The sequence below is a fragment of the Hippoglossus hippoglossus genome, chromosome 24 (assembly GCF_009819705.1).
Source record: "Hippoglossus hippoglossus isolate fHipHip1 chromosome 24, fHipHip1.pri, whole genome shotgun sequence".
Lineage (NCBI taxonomy): Eukaryota > Metazoa > Chordata > Actinopteri > Pleuronectiformes > Pleuronectidae > Hippoglossus > Hippoglossus hippoglossus.
The window spans coordinates 2,063,934-2,075,101 of NC_047174.1; the positions used below are offsets into that span (position 1 = coordinate 2,063,934).

General features: G+C 43.9%; 1 protein-coding gene across 1 annotated transcript; it reads right to left on the reverse strand.

Moving 5' to 3' along the window:
- Positions 1-1,024: 1,024 nt before the first annotated feature.
- Positions 1,025-11,108, reverse strand: slc30a2 (solute carrier family 30 member 2). Its single transcript, XM_034579846.1, has 8 exons — positions 10,748-11,108; positions 4,527-4,738; positions 3,798-3,944; positions 3,317-3,470; positions 2,917-3,142; positions 2,531-2,636; positions 1,538-1,672; positions 1,025-1,412 (listed from the first exon to the last, which is right to left on the reverse strand). Exons 1-8 carry the CDS (start codon positions 10,828-10,830, stop codon positions 1,267-1,269), a joined length of 1,209 nt encoding a protein of 402 aa, XP_034435737.1. The 5' UTR covers positions 10,831-11,108; the 3' UTR covers positions 1,025-1,266.
- Between the last annotated feature and the right edge of the window lie 60 nt (positions 11,109-11,168).

Sequence of the window (11,168 nt, forward strand, 5' to 3'; positions counted from 1 at the left end):
ACTGCTGTGATGATTGGTGGAAAAGCTGCTTTGACATCATGGTTTTCATTTATCGTGCGTTCACGTCTTCTGTTAATATCGATGTTGGGACGATGTAACCGCACGATGTGACCCTCGCTCTTTCTGTGATCTCTCTAAGGCAACTACCAACAGTAAGTGCACATTTATATTTGAGGTATTATTCAAACACGTCTGTCCGTGTGGTACAAATTACAGAGAAGTTTGCAATGATGAGACGTTCAAAGAGGTTTTCAGCAGGTGAAACTCTTTCAAAATGTCCGTTAGGACCAAGCAGCAGTGCGGAGCTCCCTGTCGGACCTCCGGTGGGAAAAGCAGGCGAGTGGATCAAAGATGAGTCGACTGTTGAGTGAGAATCTGGTAGAAGATCATTTGGTAAAGTTGGCGCTGAAACAACAGACATCGAAGTCATCCATGTGTCCCGGGCAGATCTTTGCATCAGGTGCTCCAGACTTCACCCTCTTGCTTCGTACTAATAAATTCAGGATTTTGTGTTTCCAGGGAAGTTAGAAAATCAGCAGGAGCCGTAGCCTCTTTGTCTGGCAGTTTCTTTAATTTACATGAAATACTAAAAATCAGGCAGTGTTTTTTTAAAGATCACCCACTTGGACAGAAATGAGTTGTCTCCTGAAATTGTTGCATTAAAATAAACCTCGCTGGATCCTTTAAATTGACTTTTCATGTTACATCTTAAAGCTTCAGGATTTTAATCCCATTCTTAATTCCAGGCTTTGAAAGGGTGCTCATGATCGCCCCCTGCTGGTCATGTTGGTCATGTTCCTATGTATTGAACACATTCCATCGTCTATTTGTCTCCACCTTGATTTTGTCTCGGTAGATCTCTTTAAAAGAGCACCTTGTTTCCCCGGGGGTCGGAGGGTTATGGGGTCCGGGCATGTGTTTGAAAACCCCTTGAAACCCAGAGGACTGGAGCACCCCTTCCCCCCCTTCCCCCCCTTCCCCCCCCCCCCCCCCTTATTCAATGAGGACTTGATGGTGTATTCCCTCCTAACATGGAGCACCAGCATCTGCACTGGACGACCAACACATGGATGATTTCGCTGTCTGATTTCTCGTGACTTGATGGCAAACACAACAATCTACCAAAAGCTCTTTCTATACATTATTTTACCAGGAAGCTGTTTTCTTGAGTACAGCTCTGACTGAGGCAGCCCAGAGAGAATGAGGATGTGCCTGAGCCGTTCCATGTCCTTTTGGGTCCAGTCCAGTTGGGGTCCAGTATCAGCGTCAGTCACTGGGGTCCTGGCAGTGGGAGCAGTGGGTCATGTCCTCAGAGTAGAGCTCCACCTGGATGGTGATGCTGCGGAAGCCAAACTTGGTCTGGAGCAGTTCGGTGGCCTCGTGAAGAACAGACTGGGGGTCAGTTCCCTCCTCTGACGTGGGAACAGGAAACAGGAAGAGAACACAGTGAGTCCTTTGTGCTGGTTTATCGATATCCTCATATTTGAATTCACTGTCTCAGTCTATGTGGAGAGTGAACTTTGCTTCGTTACGTTACCTACTGCCAGGTGAACGGAGACCAGGGCCTGGCCCAGAGTCAGAACCCAGAGGTGCAGACAGTGCATGGACTTCACCGCCTTCACAGACAGCAGCACCTCCTTCACCGAGTTGAACTCTATCCCTTTAGGAGACCCTGGAAAACAGAGAGAGTTTCTGTGAATCGAGCTCACGATGGTGGACTTTACATTTCTACCCTACAGCACGTTGACATTATTTCAGTGTTTTATTTCACGTATATGTATTAAAATGATGTCAAATGAACGCTGCGGCCATCGAGCTGCTCATTAACATCGTAGGGTTCATTCCGTCGTAACTAAGAGTTTGAAAAGACGCCTCAGGGGACACTTCTGAGTTCTTAGTAAAATCAGTCATGTGCAAACAGATTTTTAGAATGTCCCCAAAGTCTTCAGGACATCGCCAGGATGAGACCACCTGTGTTCTTCTTCTTTGTTCTGCAAACACTTAAAGGTTGAGCCGGCCGATGGACGTCTGTACGTGTTTAGCAGAATCTTTTAACTCTGTTCAGCCTGTGTCGTGTTTCTGAAGGTGAGTCTCTCCATCTACAGACATCTGTGGTGAGTTACGATCATCCAAGGAATCGTTAGCGTTCTGCATGAACTCAGGGGAAAAGCATCGAGTGACTTTGACCTTGTTAGATCAGGTCGAAACTCGACAGCTGCAGACGGAGGAAAGAACTGTGTGCAATGGTCAGAATTACCACTTCATCCCATGTGGCTTCTTTAAATGGATAGTGTGACAAGGTTGGAGACGCCTTCATATACTTGCAGACAGTTACATGAGAGCGAAAACGATTCAGAACATTTAAATTCAAATTTCTTCAGTGATGAGACTGTTGTTTAGTTTTTTCTTAGTAAGTTGTGTACATAATGTTTGTGTTAAATGGGTTTAGGAACTACCATTCCAGAATAATTTTACTTTTCTCCTCTGACAACCAAATCGTTTATGAACAGTGGATCCCTTGGTCCGGTACCTTCCATGAGTATCCTGAAGACGTCTCTGAGGATGGTGACCGTGGTGAACAGGACGAAGACAGAGAACAGGAAGGTGCAGATGGGATCTGCCACTTTGTACTCTGGCTGAAAGAGGGAGAAGGAGATCGCAGACATCAGATGGTGTTTCCCCCCCCGTCATTAGGTCACAACACGCTCGGGGCAGAGAAAGAAGGGAGCATCTTGCAGACAGAAATATGAAACCCTGTCGTCCATAATAAACACGACTTCTGGATAAATTCAAGCTTTCTACACGTTTCAGTCACAGTTTTGGCAAAAATGACTCGATCATATCTGGTGTTTTTCTGTTAAAGGACCAAACTGACATTTCGGTCTCACCCTAACAGGAATGTGATCTATATCTGACCCGAAAGTAGATGATGGTCGCTGCCACCATGACGCCGACGCTCTGCAGCAGGTCTCCGACCACGTGGATGAAGGCGGCGCGGACGCTTGTGTTGCTGTGGCCCCCGAGGAGCGTGTGGCTGTGGCCGTGGCCGTGGGAGACGGGACTCTGACCGTCCTCGTCGATTTGGTGGTAGCCGCTGCCGTGAGCGTGGAAGGTGGTGGAGTGGTGGAGGATGTAGGCCATCCTGCAGAAAGACACAGGTACGATTGGTGGATTCATTAAGCAAACGATTTAGAATCAGTCCGATATGAACATCAAGTACATGATTTATAGCAACGAGCTTTTAAAACAACACCAGCACAGGTTCTAATGTTCTCTATTAAAGCCATCAATGCTCATTAGGTTCTGAAGCACTCACACAATATTTACGATGACAGCACACCCGGAGGTGATTAACATTACATGGCCGTTAATCTCGTAGTCGTTGCGTACGATCCTCTCGATGGCTAAATAGACCAGAGCCCCCGTCACGATCCAGATGGACACGACTGAGATGAACGCCCCGAGGATCTCTGCGGAGGGAAGAGAGGCAGGGAGCGTCTTCACTTCATCAAACACAGCTGATGTAAAGTTAAATAAGCAAACACATATAATACAGTCGAGTCAGAGAAGATAGAAGATAGAGTCAGGAGTCAGATCTCCAGGTCGATGGGATTACAGCATCAGACACCAGACACAACTTCCTCGGACACAATCTGACTGTTTTTGTCATTGTAATAGATATACATAAAACAAATTGGCCATTATTCTAAAATGTCATCATCAAACCTTAATATATTCGTATATATATAATGTCACATGTCATCAAACCAAGAAATCACACGATCCCTGCTTCTGACCTGATCTGTGCCAACCGAAGTTCATGGTCTTGGTGGGCGGTCTGGAGGAGATCCACAGCGAGAACAGGCTCACCATCATGCTGCCGAAGTCCGTCAGGAGGTGGGCGGCGTCCGTCATGATGGCCAGGCTGTGGGCCAGGTAGCCTCCTGCAGGAAACACAAGCAGAGAGACGTTTGTGTTCATTTGTCTGCTGTGTCAAAGGGAGAAAGGTTGTGTGGCAACGAGGTTCTAGTGATGAAAGAATAAACTGATTATTAGATAACAAGAAAAATCTAAAATTCTGATAAATAATGAGTTGTTATCGAGCAAGAAGGTGAAACATCTAGTTTCAGTGATTCAAATGTCTGGATTTTATAGTGTTTTGTGTTATAAATCATTGTTAAATATGTATCATTGGGTATTTAACTGTTTTAAATAACATTTTCACGTATGATCAGAGGAAATTAAAAGTTTGCATCTCATGATTTTTATTATGTTGGATGTTATTTGACTTTTAACCACATTTTAATCTTATTTATAAGCTCACATTACTTTACAAAATGTGAAAGACAGTATGAACATTAAATGAAGATACATTTGATTATAGAAAATGCTCTGATTCACTTCATGGTTCGTTGCTTTGACCCTTTTCTATTCTAAAAAACACAACTGAGGTTTTCCATCTATTTATTACAAATCTCTGACCTTCTGTTCTCTTTAATAACTGAGCTTTGCATCTGAACGTTTACCTATGACTTCTCCGATCATGAAGACGAGGCAGACAGCCGAGGCGATGTAGAGTTTCTTCTTGGCCAGCATCTTGTCCGCACTGTCCTCACACACCAAGGATTTGATGCCGTGGCAGTGAGCGCCGACGGGCCGCTTCAGCTCGATGGCGCCGGCCATGCCGCCATTCTTAAACGGGAAGTCGGGAAATTGCTCTTTGGAGTCTGGGAAGGAGCTGCAGAGATTCAAAGGTGCGTGAGACAGAGACAGTTTCATAATTGCAGGTGTTGTTGTTTTCTGTTGGACCGTTGGTGCAATGGTGAGTTTGGGGACATTATGGCGTCTTCTGTCCAACATGTCAACAGACTATGAGCTACCACTACAACATACAGGTGTGTGTTCGCCCTGAAACAGCCACAGATCTGCAATATAACTGTTGTTGTGAGAATTGATTTTGTGAAAAGATGTTGCAGCGAAGCACATTATTGTTTGGAAGCGCTACAAAGTGGAAATCTGACAAAGTGGATCAGGATCAATGTTCACTTAAGAGCGGTGAGACGGGCCATCGAGGGAGGAACCAGCTGGAATCGATGACTGCTGACACCGAGGAGAGGTGAGTGTGTTGTGTTGTGTTTGTTTTGTACATTTAAATTTAGGTTTTCAACCCAAATGACTCATTTCAGAAAGCAGAGATGTAGATGATGTGATTTAAAGGTGAAAAAAACACACAGACATGTAGTTTAACACATTTAATAATGACATTTCATGTCAAAAACTAAATTTAAATGCAGCTGCAACAAGAGTTTTGTGCCTGATGATCATCTCTGTTTTTGTGGCGTCTAATAAAAGCGTCTTCTGTATCAAACTGTGACTGAGGACGAGGGATGTTTTTAATGTTTCTACCTGGAAACACTGACTGAAGGTTAAACTACACATGTGGATATTCACCTGTAACACAACACACGTGTACATACAACTGGATTTCAATCATGTGAACTGAGCAAAATGCTGACTTCCCATTTCCATTACACACACGTACACAGACACACACACACAAACACAAGCAGGTTGCTGTTTTTCTTGCCTTGTGGGGGAGGAGCTTTGATGATGTGGCTAAATGAGGTGGAAAAAAACTAATTTGGGCTCACTTGAGATAACCACACACACACACACACACACACACACACACACTGCTATCCTTGTAAGGACACTGCATTGCCTTCCATCACTTGTGTGCAGCAAAACCAAAACCTTATCGCTACCTGACCACCATTCACATCTAACCTCAACCTGCACCATGTCTACTGGTCCTGACTGGGTTCGTGTTTATGCTGAAACACACACATCTGCAGGGATGTCCACACCAAACAGGACCAGTGGAGTGTGAAACTGATTCTGTTCAATCAGTGGGACACAAGAGCAAATACTCCCCAAATACACATATAAGCTCAACACACACACACACACACACACACACACACACATGTCACATACTGTGGACACACACACACGAGTGCTCTGAAGCTTCAGTATGTTTGGTTACGCAGATAAAACGATGAAGAGTTTCTCATGTTAAGATTACAAATGTTTCACAGTCAAACCAGTAGATATATATTTTTATAACTTGGTAAAAAGTCTCCTCACCAACTAGAGTCTGGGTAGATTATATTTTTATCACAACATCTGCATCTTGATCTCATAAATCATCGTCCTTTGTGCAAACAATATGGACAAAAACCCGTTTTCAAGTTATTGAAAATATATTCTTTGGGGATCTCAGTATTTTAAAGGGAGTTTTTCCTGGTTTGAGCAGAAATGGATTAAAAACATCGTGTCCCCTGTTCTGACAAATTGCTGCAATATCTCAAAAAGTATAAGTATCTGACTGTTTATCATTTGTGTGCTTGCAGAGAAATCTTCCACTTCTCCTTGTACAAATTTGTGGGGGTTAGGGTTAGGGACTTTTGGCTGTTGAGACTTTTTAATGATGGGACAGATTTTGAGTGTGAAAGGCGGAGGGAGAGCAAGAAAGACATGGAGGAGAACCCTGCAGTGGCTTGACTGGGAGGAACAGCCTGATCTGTACCTGAGTGGTTGATCTGGGACTTCTCAGCTTGTAGTGGATATTCCCAAAAGTACCAGTAATACCAGAACGCCCTCAGCCTAAGATCAAGAATCTGCCAGTGGACACCAGTGGTGAGGGAGGCCATCAAACTAGAGAAGGTGCTATAGAAGCTGCAGACGGGCGCCCAAGTGCCTCGTGGGCTGTGGCTCTCGCTTCTCTTGGCTTCACCAGCTTGTGACCTCCAGCGTTCACTCGCAGCCGAGTGTGAAGCTGCTCGCATGAGAGTCAACGCCTCCGAGTCCGAGGCCCTGGTTCTTTGCCAGAAAATGCTGGATTGCTCCCTTCAGTGTGGCAGCGAGGTCACTGTCTCGGGTGAAGGAGGTTCAGTATCTCGGGCTGTTTTTCACGAGTGAGGGTAAAATAGAGCGTGAAATCCACAGGCGGGCTGGTGCAGCATCAGCAGTAATGCGGGCGTTGTAGCGGACCGCTGTGGTGAAGAGAAAGCTGAGCCAGAAGCTGTCGATTTACCAGTTGATCTACGTTCTCTGTGAACTGACTTAAAGAACGAGATCGGGAATGAGTTTGAACATCTTCCACCTTTCTGCAGTGATCATCCTCCTGCACCGACATAAAAGACGTGGTTGGATGTAGCATTAGGTGCTCGCTTAGCAAAGTGACGGCAATGATCATATTCTGCGTCTCGTAAAACATCATCAATACTGAATTTCAATTTGAAATCGAGTTCATCTGTTTGTCAATATCCCACAGGGCAGGTCAGAGCTGCTTCTCTGACTCTCAGCATCAGCAGAGCAGACCTGAGGGAATATTCACCGATCTGTGAAATGATATGATATGAAGAGAAAGAGCTGTCCCCTGAAAAAAAATAACCACGAGCCTTTAATTACAGCTGCGATCTGGGCGCCATAAACTATTATTTGTAGCTGACATAACGACGCCTGCAGTGAGAGGGCAACGCTGCAGCAGAGATGAAAATGTTTTGTCTCTGGGGGATGATCCTGATGATCTTATCGGGATTATTGTTATTTAGCACTTCCAAAATGTTTTTATAGCTGATATACAGACTGAAGGAACGTTTTACTACATGTGGGCAGACATCTTGGATCCATCCACACGTATCAAGATATTACTTGTTTGTTTAATCTGTTAAAAAGTATAAACCACATGTGTTTTTTTAGTTTTTCACATTTTGTTGTTGTTTTTTTGGGCCAGAAGCAGAAACTTCCATGAATCAGTGTGTGAAGGAAACGACCCTCATGAAACTAACGTGTCATGGTGCAGAGTTTCTCCAGATACTCGACTGAAAGGTGAAAACGAAACTCGGGAGAACGTCCCAGTGATCGTTTGATTCCAAAGTGTGAAACTGTTCAGTAAACATTTGGAGCAGATGAAGAACATTAAGTGACACTTGTGAGTATTTGACTGTAAGTTGGGAGTCACCAAGAGGACATTTGTGGAAGCTGCTGCAGCCGTGACAGCGTCGTCTGCCAAACTCCCATCAACCCTCTGACTTCACCCACTGCCAGAACCATCCCAGCTGCCATCGAGCCAATCCTGGAAACGGGCTTTGTTAAATACAGCTGGGAAACATCACAAAGACGCAGTAATGAACCAGTCAGTATCAAAGGGAATTCATTGGTCCTCTGCATTTTGAAGCACCTCTTTGGTATGAATCAAAAACTAGGATGTCACTCAGTAGAGCTCGTTCCTCCGCCAAGGCCCGACCGTCCAAACTTCACACACTCATAGAAACCAGTCCTCTAAATATGAAATCTATAATGTATAAAATCAAATTGGTTTAAATGTGGATCCACACATCAGGGGGCGGATCTGGATCTTTGTCTCTTTAGTGCTTGTGTCATCTTGTTTACAAACAAAAGGAGCGGGGGGGGGGGGGGGCATCGTTTTTCTCATTAGAATTTATATTTTGATCTCAACGATTATGGTTTCATCTTTGATTAAAGGGTTAAGTTCTGGTTGCTTGTTCAGGTTCGTGGTCATGGTTTGACTGTCCTGGTTGCATCCTGGTTTATAAATAAATAAAAGGAAAAACATTTATTTTTATATATTCATGATTTCATGGGATCTGGCAAAGTTAATGTTTTTCCCAAGGTAAAAAATAAACACACATTAGTCCTCAAAATGTTATTTAAAAGGTTATTTAACGTTAGGTTGCAAAGGTTGGGCCAGGTAGAAACAAAACATACTGGAGTAACTTTACTCTTACACTGGTCTGAATGGAGCCAGCTGGGGAAAAAACACTGTAAATACACACACACACACACACACACACACACACACACACACACACACACACACACACACACACACACACACACACACATCAAATCTCTAACCAAAATCTCTAAACTTAACCATGACCAACTCATGTCTAACCATAAACTTAACCTAACCTTCACCAGGAGCTCAGAAAAGACCTCATTCGGACCATGGTCCCCATGAGGTCCCCTGGTCCTGACGAGGGGACTGATAAGACTATAAGACTGGAGAGGTCCTGAGGAGGCTACAAAAGCCAGTACACACACACACACACACGCGCGCGCGCGCTGCAAATGGTGCATGAAATCTCAAATGTTGTGCCATATGCACACCTCTCTCGCACGTTCACACGCACGCACGTGGAAATAAACAGCAGCACTTAATACACGCCCCCCCCCCCCCCCCCCCTGACTCTGAACCCATCATCATGATAATGATAATAATGATAAATCTTATTCCTGTTTCCTCACAGGTCTGAAATCTGCAGCCTCATATTTTACATGTTATCAATAATAATCAGGTTTTCCTCTGTGACGTGGACAATACATCATAAATACATGTACACGTCACTTCTTCAACACGTCGCATTAGAAAGTGACAAACCGCTGATGTGGACGTGACAGAGTTGATCAGAGGAGTCGGTGGTTAAAACGTGTCGGTGGTTAAAACGTGTCGGTGGTTAAAACGTGTCGGTGGTTAAAACGTGTCCTGATCAGAACAGACGAACCACGAGGCCTAAAAAAAACTGTTTCACAGAATCAAGAATGATAAATAAATCATCCTGACCAACTTCTGCAGATTATTGATCATAATAGATGTTTATTTATTATTTAAGTAACTGAACTGCGCTTGATATATATGATATATATTTTTTACTCTAAACGAATGGGCATTTATTTTGTCTTCACGTTTTTACACTGCAGCACAAAATTCAAGATTTACTATTTATTGTTAAAAATCTTTCCGGATTTGCGTCTTATAACTTTGCCATCATATTGTTTTCTTGCTATTATCAACACCTCATTCTTTATAATAATAATATCGATTGCACGGCAGCAACTCATTCATAATGTGTGATGCAATAATGTATTTTATTCGTCGTTGGGTTGTTTTGTTGTTTTTTTAAGTGCATCTTATCATAGGCCACGATCTTTTATTGTCATGATTCTTATTAATATTAATAATTTTGTTATTACTGTTATTATTTATTCAAAATAAAATTGTTTTATGGGTGCTGTCCTGTGTTACAGGTATAAACACCTACAGGCAGCATATTTACTCTTAATTCCTCAGTTTCATTTCGTCCCACGCAGCCTGAACGTGCACGGAGCTGCTGCTGCTGCCTCTAATGACAGATGATGAGTTTTTAGCATTGCTCAGTGAACTGGCCCCGGGGCCATTTGTCACAGGCTGTCCAGAAACAAGCCAAGCATGGAAATGAATTTGTTCATTCACATAAAACAGCCGGCGCAGCCCGCTTAACATGCACCACAGTAACAACTGCTGCCACTACACAACCTGTGCAACACACACACACACACACACACACACACACACACACACACACACACACACACACATGCAGGGATTCCTCCTGCAGATCTGCGCAATATTCACTTTTGCGCTTCTTTAGCGTCCCCTCACAAAATCCACCTGGAATCTGTCCACACCCTCTTATCGGTCACTTTCTTCAACTCCACACAATTAGAAGTTTATCTCCTTATTGTTACATATATATTCTATATTTATAATCGTTTTTTTAATCACATAAATGTTCAATTTAATCTTGAACATGCTCGTGTAAATTATGGCTCTGAATTCCTCACATGCGTTTTTATTCCCATGCAGCTGCAGTCACGTGGAACCGGACGTTTCTCTCACCTTTGCAGTTTCAACGAATACATCTTCGCATTCTTCTCGTGCATCAGGTGAGATTTCTCCGAATTTGCAGCGTTATTATCCATTTATTCCTCCTGTCTTCTCCCTGTGTCCGGTCTGGGAAATGAGAAGGATTCTCTGCTCTGTCTGCTGCAGGAGTTGAGAGACTCGACAGGTCCAGGGCTTTCTCCTCCTGGTCTTCTTCACTGGACGATGGGGAAAGTGGGTGCACACCTCATCCGTGCATGTGAGCACAGACTCTTCACCACAGACCAATGACTCCCTTCATTGCGGCTCCTGGGAGGCAGGAGGAGGAGACCCCGGGGAGGGAGGCTGGAGTTTGGTTGGAGTTGGAGCCTCGAACACGGAGCTGCGGCAAAATAAAAAAAACCCAGTCAGTGGATATATAGAGTCCGAGTGATCA

Excerpts from the sequence above, each read along its gene's own strand:
- slc30a2 (XM_034579846.1), bottom strand. The coding sequence starts at position 10,830 with ATGGATAATAACGCTGCAAATTCGGAGAAATCTCACCTGATGCACGAG. Across the intron at positions 3,945-4,526 it reads CATGATCGGAGAAGTCATAG|GAGGCTACCTGGCCCACAGC; the intron begins GTAAACGTTCAG and ends TGTTTCCTGCAG. Across the intron at positions 2,637-2,916 it reads CGACCATCATCTACTTTCGG|CCAGAGTACAAAGTGGCAGA; the intron begins GTCAGATATAGA and ends TCCCTCTTTCAG.